The sequence below is a fragment of the Balaenoptera physalus genome, assembly GCF_965194825.1.
Source record: "Balaenoptera physalus genome assembly, chromosome: 1".
NCBI classification, from domain to species: Eukaryota; Metazoa; Chordata; class Mammalia; order Artiodactyla; family Balaenopteridae; genus Balaenoptera; species Balaenoptera physalus.
This window is the reverse complement of record NC_138882.1, coordinates 37,025,826-37,050,767: the sequence shown is the minus strand read 5'-3', so window position 1 is coordinate 37,050,767 and position 24,942 is coordinate 37,025,826. Positions and strand designations below refer to the sequence as shown.

General features: G+C 37.2%; 2 protein-coding genes and 1 pseudogene across 3 annotated transcripts in view; all 3 read right to left on the bottom strand.

Annotated features, from left to right (window-relative positions):
- Nucleotides 1-24,942, bottom strand: part of LOC309647379 (membrane cofactor protein-like) — a 212,086-nt gene that overhangs the window by 166,991 nt on the left and 20,153 nt on the right. The gene's annotated exons all lie outside the window — the stretch shown is intronic.
- LOC309647494 (membrane cofactor protein-like) overlaps nt 1-24,942 on the bottom strand; it is a 53,430-nt gene that overhangs the window by 23,137 nt on the left and 5,351 nt on the right. Inside the window, exons 2-5 of the mRNA XM_082434915.1 lie at nt 17,528-17,613; nt 16,502-16,696; nt 8,189-8,371; nt 7,729-7,773 (exon numbers count right to left, since the gene is read on the bottom strand). Coding sequence (XP_082291041.1) covers nt 7,729-7,773; nt 8,189-8,371; nt 16,502-16,696; nt 17,528-17,613 — 509 coding nt within the window. The remainder of the gene's footprint in view (nt 1-7,728; nt 7,774-8,188; nt 8,372-16,501; nt 16,697-17,527; nt 17,614-24,942) is intronic.
- Nucleotides 11,052-16,463, bottom strand: LOC309647515 (mediator of RNA polymerase II transcription subunit 9 pseudogene; annotated as a pseudogene). The gene has a single exon. The product of its transcript is annotated as a mediator of RNA polymerase II transcription subunit 9 pseudogene (transcript).

The following is a 24,942-nucleotide window of genomic DNA, read 5'->3' as shown; positions in this document are numbered from 1 at the left end:
AGAGCAGATGATCAGAAGTCTCTGCCAGAAACCCTCCATTTCATTTCAATAAGTAAGGACTTTTCCTGCCTTTCAGTTATTATAAAACTTATTTTCTGTTGCCTAAAAACAAAAACAAAAAACACAGTAAAGAGAAAAATAATTAACTGTATGAGGTGGTGGGGTTGGATGTGGGGAGTAGAAATACTAGTCTTGTTCTGGAGCTACCAGAAATTTCCCAGTTAAAAGTGTACTATATAGACGGGACTTTCAAAATGGTGGAGGAGTAAGACGTGGAGATCACTTTCCTCCCCACAAATACATCAAAAATACATCTACATGTGGAACAACTCCTACACAACACCTACTGAACGCTGGCAGAAGACCTCAGACTTCCCAAAAGGGAACAGACGCCCTCAGGTGACCTACATGCAGAAGCGGGGCCAAATCCAAAGCTGAACCCCAGGACCTGTGAGAACAAAGAAGAGAAAGGGAAATTTCTCCCAGCAGCCTCAGGAGCAGTGGATTAAATCTCCACAATCAACTTGATGTACCCTGCATCTCTGGAATACCTGAATAGACAACCAATCATCCCAAAATTGAGGTGGTGGATTTGGGAGCAACTCTAGACTTGGGGTTTGCTTTCTGCATCTAATTTGTTTCTGGTTTTATGTTTATTTTAGTTTAGGATTTAGAGCGTATTATCATTAGTAGATTTGTTTATTGATTTGGTTGCTATCTTTTTATACATATATATGTGTGTGTGTGTGTGTGTGTGTGTGTGTGTTTCTTTTTTTCTGTTTTCTCTTTTTGTGAGTGTGTATGTTATGCTTCTTTGTGTGATTTTGTCTGTATAGCTTTGCTTTTACCATTAGTCCTAGGGTTCTCTCTGTCCATTTTTTGTTTTTAAATATAGTTTTTAGCACTTGTTATCATTGGTGGATTTCTTTTTTGGTTTGGTTGCCCTCTTCTTTCTTTCTTTTTCTTTTTTAAATTACTTTTTTATGTTTAATAATATTTTTATTTCTATAACTTTATTAATTTAATTAAAATTTTTTTAACTTTCTTTTTTTTTTTTTCTCCCTTTTCTTCTGAGCCGTGTGCCTGACAGGGTCATGGTGCTCCAGCCAGGTGTCACGCCTGAGCCTCTGAAATGGGAGAGACAAGTTCAGGACAATGGTCCATGAGAGACCTCCCAGCCCCATGTAATATCAAACAGCAAAAGCTCTCCCAGAGACCTCCATCTCAATGCTAAGACCCAGCTCTACTCAACGACCAGCAAGCTAAAGTGCTGGACACCCTATGCCAAACAACTAGCAAGACAGGAACACAACCCCACCCATTAGGAGAGAGGCTGCCTAAAATCATAAGGTCACAGACTCCCCAAAACACAGCAGGGAACGTGGTCCTGCCCATCTGAAAGACAAGATCCAGCCTCATTGACCAGAACACAGGCACCAGTTCCCTACACCAGGAAGCCTACACAACCCACTGAACCAGACTTAGCCACTGGGGGCAGACACCAAAAACAACGGGAACTACGAATATGCAGCCTGCGAAAAAGAGACCCCAAACACAGTAAGTTAAGAAAAATGGGAAGACAGAGAAACACACGGCGCATGAAGGACCAAGGTAAAAACCCACCAGACCAAAGAAATGAAGAGGAAATAGGCAGTCTACCTGGAAAAGAATTCAGAGTAATGATAGTAAAGATGATCCAAAATCTTGGAAATAGAATTGAGAAAATACAAGAAACGTTAAACAAGGATCTAGAAGAACTAAAGAGCAAAAAAACAATGATGAACAACACAAGAAATGAAATTAAAAATTCTCTAGAAGGAATCAATAGCAGAATAACTGAGGCAGAAGAATGGATAAGTGACCTGGAAGATAAAATAGTGGAAAAAACTACCACATGGCAGAATAAAGAAAAAAGAATGAAACGAATTGAGGACAGTCTCAGAGACCTCTGGGACAACATTAAACACACGAACATTCGTATTATAGGGGTCCCAGAAGAAGAAGAGGAAGAAAAAAAAAGGGACTGAGAAAATATTTGAAGCGATTATAGTTGAAAACTTCCCTAATATGGGAAAGGAAATAGTCAGTCAAGTCCAGGAAGCACAGAGAGTCCCAAGGAGAAACATGCCAAGACACATATTAATCAAACTATCAAAAATTAAATCCAAAGAAAAAATATTAAAAGCAGCAAGGGAAAAGCAACAAATAACATATAAGGGAATCCCCATAAGGTTAACAGCTGATGTTTCAGCAGAAACTCTGCAAGCCAGAAGGGAAAGGCAGTATATATTTAAAGTGATGAAAGGGAAAAACCTACGACCAAGATTACTCTACCCAGCAAGAATCTCATTCAGATTCGACAGAGAAATTAAAACCTTTACAGACAAGCAAAAGCTACGAGAATTCAGCACCACCAAACCAGCTTTACAACAAATGCTAAAGGAACTTCTCTAGGCAGGAAACACAAGAGATTAAAACACCCACAATAAAAAACCCAAAACAATTAAGAAAATGGTAATAGGAACAACATATCAATAACTACCTTAAATGTAAATGAATTAAAGGCTCCAACCAAAAGACATAGACTGGCTGAATGGATACAAAAACAAGACCCATACATATGCTGTCTACAAGAGACCCACTTCACACCTAGGACAAATACAGACTGAAAGTGAGGGGATGGAAAAATATATTCCATGCAAATGGAAATCACAAGAAAGCTGGAGTAGCAATTCTCATATCAGACAAAATAGACTTCAAAATAAAGACTATTCCAAGAGACAAAGAAGGACACTACATAATGATCAAGGGACCAATCCAAGAAGAAGATATCACAATTGTAAATATTTATGCACCCAACATAGGAGCACCTCAATACATAAGTGAAATGCTAACAGCCATAAAAGGGGAAATCGACAGTAACACAATCATAGTAGGGGACTTTACCACCCCACTTTCACTAATGGAGAGATCATCCAAAATGAAAATAAATAAGGAAACATAAGCTTTAAATGAGACATTAAAGAAGATGGACATAATTGATATTTATAGGACATTCCATCCACAAACAACAGAATACACTTTCTTCTCAAGTGCTCTTGGAACATTTTCCAAGATAGATCATATCTTGGGTCACAAATAAAGCCTTGGTAAATTTAAGAAAATTGAAATTGTATCAAGTATCTTTTCTGACCACAACACTATGAGACTAGATGTCAATTACAGGAAAAAATCTGTAAAAAATACAAACACATGGAGGGTACACAATATACTACTAAATAACCAAGAGATCACTGAAGAAATCAAAGAGGAAATCAAAAATACTTAAAACAAATGACAATGAACAAACGATGACCCAAAACCTATGGGATGCAGCAAAAGCAATTCTAAGAGAGAAGTTTATAGGAATACAATCCTACCTCAAGAAAGAAGAAACTTCTCAAATAAATAACCTAACCTTACACCTAAAGCAATTAGAGAAAGAAGAACAAAAAAACCCCAAAGTTAGCAGAAGGAAAGAAATCATAAAGATCGGATAAGAAATAAATGAAAAAGAAATGAAGGAAACAATAGCATAGATCAATAAAACTAAAAGCTGGTTCTTTGAGAAGATAAACAAAATTAATAAACCATTAGCCAGACTCAGCAAGAAAAAAGAGAGAAGACTCAAATTACTAAAATTAGAAATGAAAAAGGAGAAGTAACAATTGGCACTGAAGAAATACAAAGCATCACGAGAGATTACTACAAGCAACTATATGCCAATAAAAAAGACAACCTGGAAGAAATGGACAAATTCTTAGAAAAGCAGAACCTCCCAAGACTGAACCATGAAAAAATAGAAAATATAAACAAACCAATCATAAACACTGAAATTGATTAATTGATTTAATTGTGATTAAAAATCTTCCAACAAACAAAAGCCCAGGACCAGATGGCTTCAAAGACGAATTCTATCAAACATTTAGAGAACTAACACCTATCCTTCTCAAACCCTTCAAAACTATAGCACAGGGAGGAACACTCCCAAACTCATTCTACCATGCCACCATCACCCAGATACCAAAACCAGACAAAGATGTCACAAAAAAGGAAAACTACAGACCAAAATCACTGATGAACATAGATGCAAAAATCCTCGACAAAAATACTAGCAAACAGAATCTAACAGCACATTAAAAGCATCATACACCATGATCAATTGGGGATTATCCCAGGAATGCAAGGATTCTTCAATATACACAAATCTATCAATGTGATAAGCCATATTAACAAATTGAAGGAGAAAAATCATATGATCATCTCAATAAATGCAGAAAAAGCTTTCTACAAAATACAAATCAACATCCATTTATGATAAAACCCCCCAGAAAGTAGGCATAGAGGGAACTTACCTCAACATAATAAAGGCCATATATGACAAACCCATAGTCAACATCTTTTTCAATGGTGAAAAACTGAAACCATTTACACTAACATCAGGAGAAAGACAGTGTTGCCCACTCTTGCCACTATTATTCAAAATAGTTTTGGAAGTTTTAGCCACAGCAGTCAGAGAAAAAAAGAAATAACAGGAATCCAAATTGGAAAAGAAGAAATAAAACACTCACTGTTTGCAGATGACATGATAGTATACATAGAGAATCGTAAAGATGCCAACAGAAAATTACTAGAGCTAATCAATGAATTTGGTAAAGTTGCAGGATACAAAATTAATGCACAGAAATCTCTGGCATTCCTATACACTAATGATAAAATACCTGAAAGAGTAAATAAGGAAACACTCCCATTTACCACTGAAACAAAAAGAATAAAATACTTAGGAATAAACCTAAATAAAAAGACCTGCATGCAGAAAACTATAAGAACTGATGAATGAAATTAATGATGATACAAACAGATGGATTGGAAGAATCAATATTGTGAAAATGACTCTACTACCCAAAGCAATCTACAGATTCAATGCAAACCCTATCAAACGACCAATGTCATTTTTCACAGAGCTAGAACAAGAAATTTCACAATTTGTATGGAAACACAAAAGACCTATGAAAGATAGGCCAAAGCAATATTGAGAAAGAAAAACGGAGCTGAAGGAATCAGGCTCCCTGACTTCAGACTATACTACAAAGCTACAGTAATCAAGATAGTATGGTACTGGCACAAAAACAGAAATATAGATCAATGGAACAGGATAGAAAGCCCTGAGATAAACCCATGCACATGTGGTCACCTTATCTTTGATAATGGAGGCAAGTCTATACAATGGAGAAAAGAAATTCTCTTCAATAAGTGGTGCTGGGAAAACTGGACAGCTACATATAAAAGAATGAAATCAGAACACTCCCTAACACCATACACAAAAATAAATTCAAAATGGATTAAAGACCTAAATGTAAGACCTGACACTATAAAACTCTTAGAGGAAAACATAGGCAGAACACTCTTTGACATAAATCACAGCAAGATTTTTTTTGACCCACCTCCTAGAGTAATGAAAATAAAAACAAAAATAAACAAATGGGACCTAATGAAACTTCAAAGCTTTTGCACAGCAAAGGAAACCATAAACAAGACGAAAAGACAAGCCTCAGAACGGGAGAAAATATTTGCAAATGCAGCAACTTACAAGGGATTAATCTCCAAAACATACATACAGCTCATGCAACTCAATATCAAATAAACAAACAACCCCATCAAAAACTGGGCAGGAGACCTAAACAGACATTTCTCCAAAGAAGAGATACAGATGGCCAAGAGGCACATGAAAAGATGCTCAACATCACTAAGTATTTGAGAAATGCAAATCAAAACTACAATGAGGTATTATCACCTCACACCCATCAGAGTGGCCATCATCAGAAAATCTACAAACAATAAATGCTGGAGAGAGTGTGGAGAAAATGGAACCCTCTTGCACTGCTGGTGGGAATGTAAATTGATACAGCCACTATGGAGAACAGTATGTAGGTTCCTTAAAAAACTAAAATTAGAACTACCATATGACCCAGCAATCCCACTACTGGGCATATACTCTGAGAAAACCATAATTCAAAAAGAGTCATGTACCACAATGTTCACTGCAGCACTATTTACAATAGCCAGGACATAGAAGCAACCTAAATGCCCATCGGCAGATGAATAGATAAAGAAGATGTGGTAAATATATACAATAGAATATTACTCAGCCATAAAAAGGAACAAAATTGGGTCATTTGTAGAGACATGGATGGACCTAGAGTGTGTCATACAGAAGTAAGTCAGAAAGAGAAAAACAAATACTGTATGCTAACACATATATATGGAATGAAAAAAAAAAAAGGTTCTAAAGAACCTAGGGGCAGGACAGGAATAAAGACCAGACGTAGAGAATGGACTTGAGGACACGGGGAGGGGGAAGGGTAAGCTGGGACGAAGTAAGAGAGTGGCATGGACATATATACACTACCAAATATAAAATAGGTAGCTAGTGGGAAGCAGCTGCATAGCACAGGGAGATCAGCTTGGTGCTTTGTCACCACCTAGAGGGGTGGGATAAGGAGGGTGGGAGGGAGATGCAAGATGGAGGAGATATGGGGATATATGTACATGTATAGCTGATTCACTTTGTTATAAAGCAGAAACTAACACACCATTGTAAAGCAATTATACTGCAAGAAAGTTGCTAAAAAAAAAAAAAAAAGAAACGAAATTGAGTTATTTGTAGTGAGGTGGATGGACCTAGTTTCTATCATACAGAGTGAAGTAAGTCAGAGAGAGAAAAACAAATACCATATGCTAACACATATATATGGAATCTAAAACAACAAAAATAATGGTTATGAAGAACCTAGGGGCAGGACAGGAATAAAGATGCAGACGTAGAGAATGGACTTGAGGACACGGGTATGGGGAATGGTAAGCTGGGACGAAGTGAGAGTGTGGCATGGACATATATACACTACGAAATGTAAAATAGCTAGTGGGAAGCAGCCACATAGCACAGGGAGATCAGCTCCGTGCTTTTTGTCCACCTAGAGGGGTGGGATAGGGAGGGTGGCAAGGAGACGCAAGAGGCAGGAGATATGGGGATATATGTATACATATATCTGATTCACTTTGTTATATAGCAGCAGCTAACACAACATTGTAAAGCAATTATACTCCAATAAGATGTTAAAAAAAAAAGTGTACTATATAAAAAGAATCAAACTGGTTGTTGTCAGGAAAATGAAACATAGTCCTGGACCTGGATTATACCCTGTAAATGTGTCAACAGATCTCTTAAATTGAATAAAAATAGCAATGTTGATGACCCAGAAAAGATACATGTTAAAAAACAGAAGCCATGGACCTTCCTCTACACTAATATTAATTCCATTGAAACTGTAAATCAGATGAACTACTTTTAAGGGCTTTCTAGATGGCAAGCACTGTACTAAGTGCTTTAAATGTATTCCATTGTAACTTTACTATCGCACAGTGAGGGAGGCGTTAAATCATTATACATGTAAGTAAACAAGTTTATATAACTTGACCAAGTTTACACACCTGTTTATCTCTGTGGACTATGGCAAATAATTTTAGACTCACCAAGTATAACAACTACAATGGCTATAAATGTGTTCTTCCTCTTTTTTTTTTTACTAAAAATGATAGTGAGTGTAAATCACCGGACATTTAAAGGAGTATGAAAAATCACAAGGAATTTAAAGGATATTGAAATATATAAGCAGGACTTTATGAAACCTGAGGCACTGGAAATTGGAGGCTTCGTAGTGGCAGTAGTTGGCTCTGGAAAACAAAAAATATAAACTCATTTAATTACTTGGGAATTATTGCTTGGGATATTATTGCTTCCTATTCATTTATATGAATTATGCTTTTTGTACTTATTTAGGTAAAAATTTACATGCTTTAATTTACACTGAAAAATGTTTGCTATCCATTTTACATGTAAGAATGCTAAACAAGAGAAATTTATACACCTGTGTGATGTACATAACATGCTAATATTCTATAAAAAGAGAAAAATCAAAACAGCAGATTTCCTTATGAATTAGAAGTCATGCATCTGTCATGGAAATGAATCCAAGACAGATATACGTACTAAAATTGTTTCTTTTCAATTTTTCTGTAAATTGAAATTTATTGTCAAAGAAATAAAATATTTTAAAAAAACCAAAAAGGAGAAAGACACCATTTGTACCTTTAGTACACATTGGGATCTTGGGCTCCCAAGTACTGTTTGCACCACAGACAATTGTGTTGCTGCCATGAAGGTAAAAACCTTGGTTACATTCAAACGCAACTTGAGATTTGTAGTAAAATTTTTTTCTAAATCCTGATATCATCTTTCCATGTTCGACAACTGGATATTCACATTTGACCACTGAAAAGTGGAGAAATTCCAGAATTAATGGAAAGCTGGAAAGCTGCTTTCACATAGGAACATAAACCTAGTACAAAGTAATAATTTCCAGTGGGAAGAAAGAAGCAAAAGGTGAAAGGCAAGATGTTAATTGCAAAAAAAAAAAAAAAAAAAAGACTGTATTTGTTCATTTGAATTCCAGGAAAACAGATTTAGAGAAATCTAATAATGTTTTTCTACCAAAAACAGACTATTATTATACTTTATTGGCTTTTCTACATTTTTTCCCAGTACTGACAAGTTTTGAGAAAGGTCTCACTATCAGATACAAATTCAGGGTAAGTTCAAAAGTGACTTTTGATACTCTTTAGTTCTAGGATTTTTTTTAAGGTCATGCTGACACTAATTACAGGACCTTGCTCTTTTAGAAAGATAGCATAGACTTTTTTTTCCAAATTAATTAATTAATTAATTAATTTATTTATGGCTGTGTTGGGTCTTCGTTGCTGTGCGAGGGCTTTCTCTAGTTGTGGCAAGCGGGGGCCACTCTTCATCGCGGTGTGCAGGCCTCTCACTATCGTGGCCTCTCTTGTTGCGGAGCACAGGCTCCAGACGCGCAGGCTCAGTAGTAGTGGCTCATGGGCCTAGTTGCTCCGCGGCATGTGGGATCTTCCCAGACCAGGGCTCGAACCCGTGTCCCCTGCATTAGCAGGCAGATTCTCAACAACTGTGCCACCAGGGAAGCCCGGCATAGACTTTTTTGAGAAGGTAATACTTGAGCTGAAATTTAAAAGTTGAAAACAAGCAAGCCATGAAAATATATGAAAAAGAAAGTTCTCAGGTGGCAACAACACACAGGAACTTGGGTGTTCAAGAAATACAAAGGTCAGTGGAGTTAGGGGAGTGTTTTCCAAATATTTTGGACTGCAACCCAGAGATCAAGAAATACATATTAAGTTGTAAACCAGTATACAAGCACACAGGCCTGAGATAATGTTAAAAGTTAATACTTAGCCCTCACACCAGTGTACTCTGGTATTTCCCATTCTACTCTACTTCTTCAGAAGTAAATTACATGACAGACCCTCTAGATTGACTTCAGGATCTACTAATGGGTTTTGAAGAATTTGGAAAAAACAAAAGAAAACAAAAAAACGCTGGGCTGGGCAGTGAGTTCAAGAGAACATCTTATGAGATTAAATCTGAGCAATAGTTGAGGGCCAGATAATATATAGCTTTTTTTTTTTTTTTTTTTGACAGCAGAGCACAAGTTCTTTTAATCACACGCTTGAAAAGTGTCACAAGTCACAACTCTGGAGCACAGGAGAGGCCCATGAGGAGCCCGTGTCCGCCGCAGCCTTCCGGGCGAGCCCGGCCGCCTGGTATTTCTGAGCTTCGTGTCCCATAGTATTTGGTCGGAGCCTTAAAACCAGCCCACACACTACTCTGAAACGTCAAGAAAATAACTGATTCAGTTGATAACAGCCCCACGGTAGAGCTGGTCTAACAGGTGACACCCACTTAAATTCAGAGCCTGCGCCTCTGGCCAAGGCTGCTGAAACCTGACACCCCCCTGCACACCTGACAGGTGGCTGCCAGCAGACATGGACAGAACCCCTGCTCAGAACATCTTCAACCTACATTCCTGCCAACTTGCAGGCAGCTGTTAAGCCCCCGACTCGGTCAGCACAGGTTATGAGCCCATTTCTAGATCTAAATGATATTCAGCCACCTCTCCCGCATCCTTCAGAGGTGAAGGAAAGAGGTGCTCTTACCTCAGTCTGGTCACACTAACACAATGTCTGTCTAGGAGAAACAAAGGTGTTTATAAGCATCTATGAACCAGGCCTTGGCCGCATGACTGCCAGGTCCAGTTCTCCCCACCCCGAGGGGCCATCAGAACCGTGGCTCTGAGCGAAAAGCACATCATGACCACCTGCTGGCATGCAGTGAGAAGGCCAGAGGGGAAGTCATGGTTAAACCAGGAACAGGACTCTGAGAAGCTGGAAGAAGGGTCTGTTCACCTGGAGACCACGGCCGCTGAGACCACGTGGTCTGAGGTGGTCTGGCCATTCTTGGACATGAAATGGCTCAACGAGCTGCCTGAAGGTGACAAGAGACAGAGGAGCAGGAGTCTCTGCCATCCACCCACACGTGGGAGGCAGAAACCTGGAGGCGGGGCTGCTGGCAGGGCCCTGGGTGGGCAGCCCACGGACAGTGACACCCACCCTCAAACACAGAAGGAAACAACTATTCCAGAGCAAAAAGCCACCCTCCAGTCTTTAGGAACAGTGCCGGTCTCCCAAGGCCTTTTTCTATCCTAAACCCTCGCATGTGAGCGCGGGCCTAACTATGCAGTGGACTCCACGCACCCTGCTGCTCACTCAGCCCTGGCTACCTGGCTACCCACCACCTGGGCCGGGAGCGGAGGGGAGGGGCAGAGGGCAGCCACCTCCCTTCCTGCTTTGCCCCGGGATCTGCCAGCCCAGCCTGAAGGCCGGGCCGCGGCCCCGCCCCTCCAGCCTCAGGAGCCCTCCTCCTTCCGGCAGCAGGCGCACAGTCATTATGCATCTGGACCTTGGGGACAGTACATAAGGACGCCCGGGGAAGCCAGCAAGCACACCGGCTCTGCAGTCAGGGCCACGTTCAGCTAAGCAGGCAGTATCAGAGACCCCCTCCACAGGGCTGGAGGCAGGGGGCCCGTGCCCACCTCATCCCAGAGGCCAGCTCATCTACTCCTTGGGGATCTCAAACATGCACAGGCTCTTGTACTTCTACAGGAGCTCGTTCTTGGTCCAGACCTGCTCGCGGAGGCGGTGCAGCTGCTGCTGCTGCCGTTCGGGGCTCAGGTGGATGCCAGGCATGGCGCTGACCACCTTGCGCATCTCCTGGAACTTGGTCTTGAGGGCGTTCAGGTCCTGGTGGACATCAGGGCTGTCCTTGTCCATGCATTTGATGATGTTGTGAACCAGAGGGAGGAAGGAGCAGTTCTCCTCAGCCTTCACGCCGGCCGGGGATGGAGGCCTCGGCGGCGCGGAGACCGGCAGCAGCGGCTGCGGAGGCGGCAGCGGCTTCGTCTCGGGCAGCGGCGGCTCTGCGGGTGGCTGCAGCGCATCCTTGTCCTGCCGGCCAACAGACACCCCCACAGAAGCCATGGCACCCGGGACCCACACCAATATATAGCTTTTTAAACCAGAAGGAGGGTTTCTCTTTTCCTGTGGATCTGAATTTCCATCAGATATCATTTTTGTTCAGCCAGGAGAATTTATCAATTCTTGCAGTTCACGTTGGCTAATGACAAATTCTCTTAGCTTTTGTTTATCTGAAACTGTTTTTATTTACTTCACCTTCAGTTTTGAAAGAGTTCTCCTTGACAGGGAATTCTAGGATAAGTGCTTTATTTTTCTTCCAGCACATTAGCAGAAATTATTGTCTTCTCATCTCCACAGTTCCTTAAGAGAAGTCAGCTGTCATTCTTCCTTTGGGGTGAGGAAGGAAGAATGTAATATGTTCTTTTCCCCTCTCACTGGCTGCTTTTTCTTTTGTTTTTAGTTTAGTGAGGGTTTCTTGGTAAATTTTCAAAATTTATTTATCCTGCTAGGGTCACTGAATTTCCTGGACCTCTGTGGTTGTTGTTTTAGATCAAATTCAAATAATTGTCCAGATGAACTTATTTGCAAAGCAGAAATAGAGTCACAGATGTAGAGAACAAACTTGTGGTTACCAAGGGGGGAAGCGGTGGGTGGGATGAATTGGGAGATTGGAATTGACATATATGCACTACTATGTATAAAATAGGTCACTAATGAGAAACTGCTGTATAGCACATGGAACTCTACTCAGTGATCTGTGGAGACCTAAATGTGAAGGAAATCTAAAAATGAGTGGATATATGTATATGTATAACTGATTCACTTTGCTGTACAGCAGAAACTATCACAACATGGAAAAGCAAAAATACTCCAACAACAACAAAAAAAACCCAAATAATTGTCTATACTGTTCTTTCTTTCTGAAACTCCAATTACATGTATGTGTACTGGTTGCTATTCTTCCACAGGTGTATAAGTTTCTCTCCTCTCTCTCATTTAATATTTCTTTTCAAATCATGTTGGGTTTGTATTGTCTTGACTTCAGGTTCACTGTTATTTTCTCTGTTGTGCTAAACTGCTGATAATTGCACTAATGATTTTCTTTAATTTAGGTTTACTAGATAATATTTACGTATAATTAAACACTTTTAAGTGTACAAGTGTATGATGTTTAATACATACAAATAATTTATGTATCACAAAAAAACATAGAATGTTTCCATAACCTCCCCAAATTTCCTCATGCTACTTTGTAATCAACCCTCCCCATACCTCTAACTGTCTTCCTCACCCAGCCTACCATTGATCAATTTTCTATCCGTACAGTGTTGCTTTTCCAGAATATCATACTGGGATCACTTTCTCTGAGTATGGCTTATTTCACTTAGTACAATGCATTTATTCCTGAGATTCATTTCTGTTGTTGCATGGATTAGAAGCATACTCCCTTTTATTGTAGAGTATTATTATATTGTATGGATGTACCAAGGTTCTTCCTCCATTCACCAGTTCAAGGACATATGGGTTGCTTCCAGTGTGGGATGATTACAACTAAGCATGCTATGAATATTCTCATGCAGGTTTCTATGTGTACATGTTTTCATTTTACTTGGATTGCAGAGTTGTACATTAAGTGTATGCTTAACTGTATAAGAAATTGCCAAATTGTGTTCCAAAATGGTCATACCACTTTGCATTCTTATCAGCAATGTATCAGAGTTCCAAATACTTCATATCCACATCAAAACATGGTATTGCTCATTTTTCTTTTTAATTTCAGCCATTCTAATAGATGTTTAGTGATATCGCATTGTGTTGTTAAATTACATTTCTGTTATTACTAATGATATTGATCAACTTTTCATGTGCTTTTTGGCATCCGCATATCTTCTTTGGTGAAACAAGTCTATGCAAATATGTTGCCCCTTTTTTTGTAAATTGGGTTGTTTTCTTCTTACTGTGTTTTGAGAGTTCTTTATATATCATAGGTAGAAATCCATTCAGAAATGTCCTTGGCAAATATTTTCTCCCAGTCTATGGCTCTTTCTTCTTTCTTAAAACAGTGTGTTTGTGAGCAGAAGTTCTTAATTTTTAAGAAGTCTAGTTAATTTTTTTTCTTTAAAGGATAATGCTTTTAAGGTTTTTGAAGAAATCTTTGCTAAGTCGCAAATATTTTCCATGTCTTCTAGTAAGTCTTATAGTTTAGGTTTTACATTTAAATCTATGATCAAGCATCTTTTCCAATCACAATGGTATGAAACTACAAATCAACTACAAGAAGAAAACTGGAAAAAAACCAACACATGAAGACTAAACAGCATGCTACTAAACAATCAATGGGTCAATGAAAAAACAAAAGGAAATAAAAAATATCTTAATACTAATGAAAATGAAAACAGTGCATTCCAAATCTATGCAATGTAGGAAAAACCGTTCTAAGAGATAAGTTTATAGCAATACAGGCCTACCACAAGAACAAGAAAAATCTCAAGTAAACAATCTAAACTTACATCTATAGAAAAAAAAAACCTGAAAGTTTGTAGAAGGAGAAAATAATAAAGAACAAAGTTGAAATAAATGAAATTGAGAATAAAAACAATAGAAAAGAACAATGAAACTAAGAGCTGATTCTTTGAAAAGATTAAAAAAAGATTGGCAAACCTATAGCCACACTCATCAGGAAAGAAAAGAAAGTATCCAAATAAATAAAATTGGAAATAATAGAGAAGTTACAACCAATATCACAGAAATACAAAGGATCATAAGAGAATACTATGAACAATTATACACCTAAAATTGGAAAACCTGGAAGAAATGGATAAATTCCTAGAAACATACAATCTCCTAATACTGAGTCAATAAGAAATAGAAAATCTGAATAGACCAATTACCAGTAATGAAATTGAGTCAGTAATCAAATAACTCCCAACAAACAAAATCCAGGATGACACGGGTTCACAGGTGAATTTTACCAAACATTTAAAGAACAGTTAACTTTTGCTTCAAAAGACACTATATAGGAATGAATAAAATGAACCATAGACTGGGAGAAAATAGAACTACCATATGACCCCGAAATTTTACCTCTGGGTATTAAACCAAAGAAAGCAAAACACTAATTCAAAAAGATTTATGTAGCCCTTTTTTCATTATAGCATTTTTTACAGTAGTTAAGACATGGAAGCAACCTAAGTGTCTACTGATAGAATAATGGAAGAAGATGTGGTATATATACAATGGAATATTACCTAGCCATAAAAAGAATGAAATCTTGCCATTTGAGACAACATCGATGGACCTAGAGGGTATTACGCAAAGTAAAATAAATCAGTCAGAGAAACACAAATACCATATTATTTCACTTATATGTGGGATCTACAAAACAAAACAAATGAACTAATAAAACAAAACAGAAACAGATTCATGGATACAGAGAAGAAACTGGTGATTGGCAGAGAAGAGGTGGCTGGGAGGATGGGCAAAATAAGTGAAGTGGATTAAAAGGCACAAACTTCTAGTTATAAAATAAATAAGTCATGAAGTTATGATATACAGAATAGAGAATATAGTTAATAATTCTGTAATAACTTTAAATGGTGACAAATGGGAACTAGACATCATGGTAATCATCTTTTTATGTATGTAAATGCTGAATCACTATGTTGTACATCTATCTGGTTTTGGCATCAGAGCAATGCTGTCCTTATGAAATGAGTTGAGAAGTATTCCCTCCTCTTGTGTTTTCTTAAGGCTTGGTATAGAGCTGCTATTATTTATTCCTTAAATATTTGGTAGAATTCCCCATTGAGGACATGGGGTCTGCAGTACTCTTTGTGAGAAGGATTAATTTGTCAAATGTATAGGCATAGAGTGGTTAATTTTATTCCCTCATTATCTTTCAAATGTCCACAGGATATTTCATGATGTCCCCTTTCTCACTCTCTGTATTGGTAATTTGTATCTTCTTTTTTCCTGTCAGACTGTCTATCGGTTTATCTATTTTATCAATTTTCTCAAGAACCACGTGCTGATTTCTTTGATTATCTCTGTTTTTTTTTCTCTTTTCAGTTTCATTGATTGCTAACTTTATTATTTCCTTGTGTTTTCTTGTTTTGGGTTTAATTTGCTCTTCTTTTTTAGTTTCTTATGGTAGAAGCTTAGATGATTGAGTTGAGACTTTTCTATTTTTCTATCATAAGTATCTCATACTATAAATATCCTTCTGAGCAATACTTTTTCAGTATCCCACAACTTTTGATATATTGATATGCTGTTTTTCATTTTTATTCAGTTCAAAACACTTTCTAATTTCCCTTGTGACTGCTTCTTTGACTCATGGGTTACTTAGAAGTGTCTTTCATAGTTTTCAAATATTTGGGGATTTTACATATACCTTGTTTTGATTTCTATGAATACGTTCATTCCATTGTGATCAGGTAATATACTGGTAATAGTTTCAGTTTTTTGGAAACGTGTTAAAAATTATTGCCTAAAATATGATATTAGAGAATGTCCCATGTACACTTGAAAAGAATAAATATTTTGCTATTATTCAGTGGATCCTTCTTAAAGAGTCACATCTCATCCAGTGTCTCCCTGCTTTTGGTCACTCTGTATTCATTAAACATTGTTATTTAAATAAGTTTTGGCCATAGTTTAACAATCTTATCGGTGAGAGGGTTAGTCTTTTACCATTTCCTGCAGCCAGAACTCTCAGATGTCTTATAACACAAGTAAAACTTTCTTATTTTTTAAGCCAGTGTGTGTTGAGTTTTCTGATGCTTATAAACAAACAAACAAATAAACAGTCTTAACTCATGCATATACACAGTAGTTCATGATGTATAAATTGGAATGCCAAGGACATGTGGACTGACGTATGGGGAACTGTACAACTAGAACTATCTTTTAATTTGATTTGACCAATATTAAATTAATTAGAAGTCAGTTTAGCAGGAGGAGCAAGTACATAAATACTTTTACTTGTAGGTAAAAGTATTTATGAAGTGTTTCCACAGTATTTACAAATGCAGGAGGAAGTAAATGGAAATATTATTACCTTTACACTGAGGAGAGTCACTACTCCATCTGTCACTATCAACACAAACAAGCACACTCTCTCCAACAAGTGAATATTCATCTGGTCCATCTGAAGGATTACAACTATAAGTTACTATTTCATTATATTCATATTCGTCCTTGTAATTGGTGATTCTTCCATTTGTTATGTTTCTAGGTGTTGCACACAAAATCCCTTAAAAAGGGGGAAAGAAGGACATGAAGTAAAGGTAAAAGATTAGGACAGCATTAGCAAAGTCCTATGAACTGCCTTCAAAGAATTCATTAACATATGATTAATATAAGCTAGTTGTGAATCCAATGTCCATTTAGAAGAACGTCTCTATGTGAAAATGTATTATCCCAAATTCAAACCATTAATGTAGAAATTAACGTTTAGAATAAAACTTGTTTTCTGAAATATCTATATAAGATATGAAATACACATATTTATCTGCTAAGTTTTGTTTTCATCATCATGAAAGAGGCTGACAATTTAATGCTAAAATACACTTGTGATTAAAAATGTAACTCAGTGCTAGTTGAGAAATGCTTTATGATTTATAAATATCTCTATTCACAAATTGGTTGTTCACATTAATACTGAGTATTACTGTCATTTTTCACTTTCATCCTTATGAGCATACAGTGAAATTTTCCAGAGGCTTCAAATGATGTGATGTTGCAACTGACTGAATCCACATCTCTTCCTTTAATTCAGATATTAAAGTAATTTGCAAAAGTGTAAAACAATGCCACTATTCTCACTATCTGTTTTGGAAACTTTTGATTTTTCATAAAAATATGTTGCATATATTAACATGTATTGAGGTTACTCTTCTTAAAAATGAATTAATAATTATTTTTAAAACTTTTCTGTTTTAATTCCAATATAATAAATATTAAGACATAACCCATATAAAGAGAAGCTCTTTGGTGTCTATGTTAATTTGAAAGCATAAAGGGGTCCCCAGGCCAAAAAGGTTGAGAACTGCTGCTCTATGTTCTAAAGAGAGAATATACTTACTTTCACATAATGGGGGATTATCACCCCATATCACATTATTTCCAGAAATTTCACAATATAGAATTCTTGATCCAATCATGTAAAAACTAAATGAGAAAAGAAAAGTTATTATGTTCTTTAGCAATTACAAGATGTGCATAATAATGAAAAAAAATTTTATATGGTTGTTTTTCTGCACTATAGTAATTTGAGAGAGAAGTTTCTTAAAATATAATGGATGTGCTAAATCTGCAACACAACCAAATAAAGAGTTTCTGCATGTGGACATACATTGGCCTACAGCAAAATGTCTAAATTACTATCATGCCTGTCAGTGTAACCCCTTTGCTATCTCTGGCAAATGTATCACACGTTCACTTCTACACTTTTGCTCACACCATTCTCCTCAGTAAGGACTGAGAAGAGAGATCAGGCCCTAGAGCTTGTGACTGCTTCTTTGACTCATGGGTTACTTAGAAGTGTCTTTCATAGTTTTCAAATATTTGGGGATTTTACATATACCTTGTTTTGATTTCTATGAATACATTCATTCCATTGTGATCAGGTAATATGCTGGTAATAGTTTCAGTTTTTTGGAAACGTGTTAAAAATTATTGCCTAAAATATGATATTAGAGAATGTCCTATGTACACTTGAAAATAATAAACATTTTGCTATTATTCAGTGGATCCTTCTTAAAGAGTCACATCTCCTCCAGTGTCTCCCTGCTTTTGCCTGGCTTCAAGTTCCAGCTCTAAGACTGACTTCTTATTTGAGCTTGGGCAATCCCCTTAAGCAAGTTTCTCTTGCTCAGTTTCCTCATCTATGAAAAGGGGGATAATAGGGGATAATCCCTCATGGGATTGTTTTGAGGACTGGATGAGTTGGCATCTGGCACAAGGTACTAGGTAAGTTGTAACTCATTAATATTCTAGGTACTAGGTAAGTCATAACTCCTATTAATATTCTTCAGATCAAAATACAGGCATATCTCATTTGATTGCTCTTCACTTTATTGAGTTTTTAACAATTGAAGGTGTATGTCAACCTTGAATCGAGCAAGTCTATTTGTGTCATTTTTCCAAAAGTGTTTGCTCACTTTGTATCTCGTCACGTTTTGGTAAATATCACATATTTCAACCTTATTACTATTATTATACTTGTTACAGTCATCTGTGATCAATGATTTTTAATGTTACTACTATGACTCGCTGAAGGTTCAGATTATGGTTAACATTTTTTGGCAATATGGTATTTTAAAATTAACGTATGTACATTTTTTAGACATAATTCTATTGTGCACTTAGTAGACTATGGTATAGTGTAAACATATTTTAAAAATTCATTTGACTTGCTTTATTGCAGTGGTCTGGAACTGAACCTGCAGTATCTCCAAGGTATGCCTATACATTCCTAGGAGTAGCTCAGGAATACTCCTACTTGATGAAATCTTCTCTGATGATTTAAATTCACAGTACCCTCTCCGCCTCCTGAACTCTCATTGTAATGATTGTGAGTGACTTTATCTATTTAATACTTCTTCTCATTTACTATTTTGCTTTGATGCCTCTCTTGTATTTCTCAAGAAGGATACAACTTCTTTAAGAAGAGTCTATGTATTAAACTTTTGGTATCCCTCAAAATACCTAGCAGGCTCTCTCTATATAAATATTTACTGAATGTTCCATTATTTTTAATTGATCAATTTAAAGAATACTGTACCTGCTTCCAGCTGACTTTTCTCCCAAGGCTCACTCATTGATTCTAGATTATAATGTGTGTTTCTGGGATGATGGCAAGTTAAGAGGCACCAGGAATCTGTCTCCCCACCTTGACAACAATTGCACTGGTAGAATCTGCCTGATGTCACTATTTTGGAACTCTGGGCTCTGTTGATGATTTGCAATTTCCAGGTAAAGACTTGAAGAGGTTAAATTGACTTATTATGGTCAACTTCTGCTCTTAGCACAGTGGCAACTACCCATCCCCATTCACAGCAGTATGGCAAGGATCTGTGCATGTGTTCCCAGAGCAGCCTACAAGTAGCCTGTGGGAGCCTGGGTGGTCAAAAAGGACCCTGTCCTCCAAATATGAAGATCTGTGTTCTTATCACTGATTGCTGCTTCTGATCACAGAATCAGTCAAAGAGGTGGCAAGCCATTGTTGTCACACCTACCCTCACTCTTGCAAGCCCCTTCCACCCTGGCTGAAGTAACTTTCAGGGGACTTAAATATCCAGTGTGCTTTGTTCCCCACTTCATTTTTTGCTTTTTCCCCTTTCAGAAGCCAGACATTAAACACTAGAACATTCAAAAGCAACTGCAAATTCAGGAGAAATCAGAAAGTGGTTGTTCGTGCTCAGGGAAAGGCTCAGGAAAGACCTGAGATAATCTTCAGTTTATACATCAGGCTGATCTTCAACACAGAGACACCATACAACAATAAAAAATAACATAAAAGAGCAAGCTCTAGGGAAGTGGGGAAATCTAATTTCCAGGGTTACCAGATTATTAGATTCAAATGTTCTGTTCAGTAAAAAAAAAAAAGTCACAAGGCATACAAAGAAACAGGAGAGTATGGGCCATTCAAAGGAAGAAATAAATCAACAGAAATTGTCCTTGAAAGAGAACTGATGGCAGACCTACTAGACAAAGACTTTAAAATAACTGTCTCGTGAAGGCACTCTTAGCAGTAAATCGATGAATGCCCGTTCTGCTGCCTGATCTTTTTTCAGTGAGGGGGCTGAGTTGCAGACATAGAGATGCAGATCTTTATGAAGACCCTGCAAGCAAGAACATCACTCTCAAGGTCAGGCCCAGTGTCACCACTGAAAACATCAAAGTTAAAATCCAAGACAAGGAGGACATCTTGCTTCCCCAACATCATTGAATTTTTGCAGGCAAATAGCTGGGGGATGACCACACTCTCTCAGACTACAATATCCAGAAAGAATCCACCTTGCACTTGGTGCTTTGCCTGTGGGGTGGCATCATTGAGCCTTCCCTCCACAAGCTTGCCCCAAAATACATTGCTACAAAATGATCTGCCACAAGAGTTATGCTCACCTGCATCTCCATGCTGCCAACTGCCACAAGAAGAAACGTGGCCACACCAACAACCCGTGCCTCCAGAAAAGGTCAAATAATGCCTCTCCACTGGCTCCTCCTTTGCCTGCAGGGAGGCTTCCTGCCTAAGTCCCATGGGCCTTGGGACTCAATAAAATTTGAAAGAAAAAATGACTGCCTTAAAGATGTTTAAAAAACTAAAGTAAGAAATCTAGAAAGTCAAGAAAATATGTGTAAAACATGGAAATCTCAATTAGGAGACAGAAAACTTAGAAAAAAACCTAAAGTAAATTCTGGAGTTGAAAAGTACAATAATGGAAATTAAAAATTCACTGGAGGAAATAAAGGCACATTTGAGCAGAAAGAAGAAAGAATCGGAGAACTTGAATACAGGACAAAGGAAATTATTGACTCTGAGGAACAGAAAGAAAAATGAAGAAAAATGAACAGAGCCTATGGGATCTGTGGGACACCAACAGGCATACTAACATACACACTGTGGGACTCTCAGAAGGAGAAGATACAGAGAAAAGAGCAGAGAGAATATTTGAAAAAAGTGATGGCTGAAAACTACCAAATTTCATGAAAGATGTGAAATAAGTAAGCCAAGAGCTCAATGAACTCTAAGATGAACTCAAAGAGACCCACACTAAGACACATAATAATCAAACTTTCAAAAGACAAAGAGAGAATACTGAAAGCCACGAGAGAGAGAGAGAAAATCATCACATACAGGGGATCCTAAATAAGATTATGAGATTTCTCATTAGGAACTCAGAGTCCCCAAGACAGTGGGCAGATATGCTCAAAGTGCTAAAAGAAAAAAAACCTTATCAAACAAAATCCTCTATCCAGCAAAACTGTGCTTCAGAAGTGAGGGAGAAATTAGGACCTTTTCAGAAATAAAAGCCAAGAGAGTTTGTGACCACTAGACCTCAACTGCAAGAAATACTCAAAGGAGTCCTGCAAGGTGAAATAAAAGGACACTAGACAGTAACTCAACTCTGTGTGGAAAAATAAAGATCTCACTAAAAGTAAATGTGTGGACAATTACGAAAGCTAGCATTGCTGTAAAGGTGGTTTGCAGCTACAGTTTTTGTAGTTAATTTGGTATAAGTTCAAATTGGAGTTTTATAACTGTAGGATGTTAAATGTAATCCCCATGGTAACCACAAACAAAATAGCTACAGAATGTAATGATACAAAAGGAAATGATACAGGTATTTATACATATCACTATAAAAATCAACTAAACACAAAAGAAAACAGTAATACAGGAAATGAGGGGGAAAAAAGCTATAAGGCATAGAGAAAACAAATGGCACAATGACAGAAATAAGTACCTCCTGTCAGTAGTTATATTAATTGTAAATGGATTAAACTCTTAATCAAAAGACAGAAATTGACAGAATGCATAAAAACACATGATCCTACTATATGCTGTCTACAAGAGACTGACATGACATCCACAGACACAAGTGGGTTGAAAGTGAAAGGGTGGGAAAAGATATTCCATTCTAATAGTAACCAAAAGAGAACAGGAATGACTATACTAATTCAGACAAAATAGACTTTAAACCAAAAGTGTACAAGAGACAAAGAAAGACATTATATATTAAAAAGTGTTAAGTACTGAAAAAAGATATAACAATTATAAACATTTATGCATCTAATGAGAGGTCACCTGAATATATGAAGAAAAAATGACAGAACTGAAGAGAAAAGCACACATTTTTACATAATAGGCATTTCTACAATAATAGTTGGAGATTTCAATACCTCACTCATCATAATGGATTGAACAACTAGATAGAAGATAAGTAAGGAAGTAGAGGACTTCAACAATACAATACCAACTAGATCTCACAGATATATACAGAGCATTCTACCTAACGACAACAGAATACAGTCTTCTCAAGTGCACATGGGACATTTTCCAGGTGAGACCATATGTTAAGTCACAGATGAAAAACACAAATTAATATTCTTCATAGCATAATGACATAATAAATAATACATAATTATTATGTATTAATATGCTAGGTTAATTAATTATGTCAGTCTAAAAATTAAATATTAATTAATCAATAGATTTAAAAAGAGAGATATACAAAGTATGTTCTTTGACCACAACTGGACAAACTTAAAAATCAAAATCAAAAGGGAAATTGGAAAATTCTCAAAATAGTGAAAATTAAAATTGAAAATTAAATTGCTTTTAAGCAACCAGTGAGTCAAAGAAGAAATCAAAACGGCACTTAGAATACATTTTGACATGAATGGAAATGAAAATATAACATACCAAAACTTATGGAATTCAGCAAAAGCAGTGCCGAGGGGGAACTTTAAAGCCATAGATGCTTACAATAAAAAATGCAAAACATTACACACTCTGAAACCCAAGCCAGAGCCAGTAATTTGAAAGGAGCCTGGGTCAGACCCACTCGTTGATCTTGGAGAGCCTCCTAAAGAGGAAGGAAGCAACTGGCCTCCTCCTGGGAACACAGAGGGAGGTCATTCTACCATGAGGACAGTGGTGCTTGAAAAACTGCCATTTTGGGAGGGTCTCCCTAGCTTATTAGGGTTGGGGGCTTATCCACTCACCAGTTAGCTGGTACCAGCCCTAGGATGCACTGGGCTGAACAGCCAGACACACTGGGACCTAGTCTTGCCCACTAGCAGGTCGATACCAGCCCTAGGAGACCCTGGGCCATGCAGACAGCTGCATCAAGACACAGCCCCACCCATTAGTGGGCCATCAGTTTCTGCATTAGGCATGGCCTGGCAGCCAACCAGCCTTGGAGCCAGCACTGCCTATCAGTGTTCCCCAGTAGTTGACCCTGCCACAACAAAAGAGCCTATGCAACCCACATAAGGGACAACACTAGAGCATATAGGTATAGTAAACAGAGAGGAATATGCTGCTGGGCCATGTAGGACATTTCCTATATAAGACCACTTCTCCAAAATTGAGAAACATAACTGAACTACCTAGTATATAGAAATAAACACAGAGAATTAGGTAAATGGAAATCAAAAGAAAGCCAGGATACAAATACTTATATCAGACAAAATAATTTAAAACAAAGACTGCTACAAGAGGCAAAGAAGTACACTACATAAAGATCAAGGGATCAGTTCAAGAAGAAGATATAGCAATTTTAAATATATATGCACCCAATATATGACCACCTAAATATATAAGGAAAATTTAATGGATATAAAGGGAGAAATTGACAGCAACACAATAATAGTAGGGGACTTTAACACCCCACTTACATCAATGGACAGATCATGCAGACAGGAAATCAATAAGGAAACACTGGCTTTAAATGGTACATTAGATCGGATGGACATAATAGATATGTATGGAACATTACATCCAAAGCAGAAGAATGTATTATACATTTTTTTCAAAGGCACATGGAAATTTCTCCAAGATAGATCACATTCTAGGCCACAAAACAAGCCTTGGTAAATTTAAGAAAATTGAAATCATATCAAGCATGTTTTCTGACCACAAAGACATGAGACTAGAAGTCAAGTATTAACAGTAACATGTGAAGGTTAAACGTTATGCTACTAAATAACCAATGGATCACTGATGTAATCAAAGAAGAATTTTAAAAAAACACTGCAGACAAATGAAAATGAAAACACAATGATCCAAAATCTATGGGATGCAGCAAAAGCAGTTCTAAGAGGGTAGTTTATAGCAATACAAACTTACCTCAGGAAACAAGAAAAATCTCTATTAAACAACCTAACCTTACACCTAAAGGAAGTAGGAAAAGAAGAACAAACAAAACCCAAAGCTAGTAGAAGGAAAGAAATCATAAAGATCAAGGCAGAAATAAATGAAATGGAGACAAAAAAATTAGAAAAGATCAATGGATTGAAGACCTGATACTTTGAAAGATAAACAAGTTATAACCAGACTCATCAAGAAAAAACGAGGGCCTAAATCAATAAAATCAGAAATCAAAATGAAGAACATAACAACCAACACCACAGAAACACAAAGGATCATAAAAGTTTACTATGAACAACTATATGGCAATAAAATTAACAACCCAGAAGAAATGCACAAATTCCTAAAAATGCACAATCTCCTAAGACTGAACAAGGAAGAAATAGAAAATATTAACTGACCAATTACCAGTAATGAAATTAAATCACTAATAAAAAAAACTCTCAACAAACTAAAGTCACATAGGTGAGTTCTAGCAAACATTTAGAGAAGAGTTGATACCTATCTTTCTCAAAATACATTGTATAGCACAGGGAATATTGCCAATATTTTATGATAACGATAAATGGATTATAATCTATAAAAGTTTTGAATCACTATGTTGTACACCTGAAACTAAT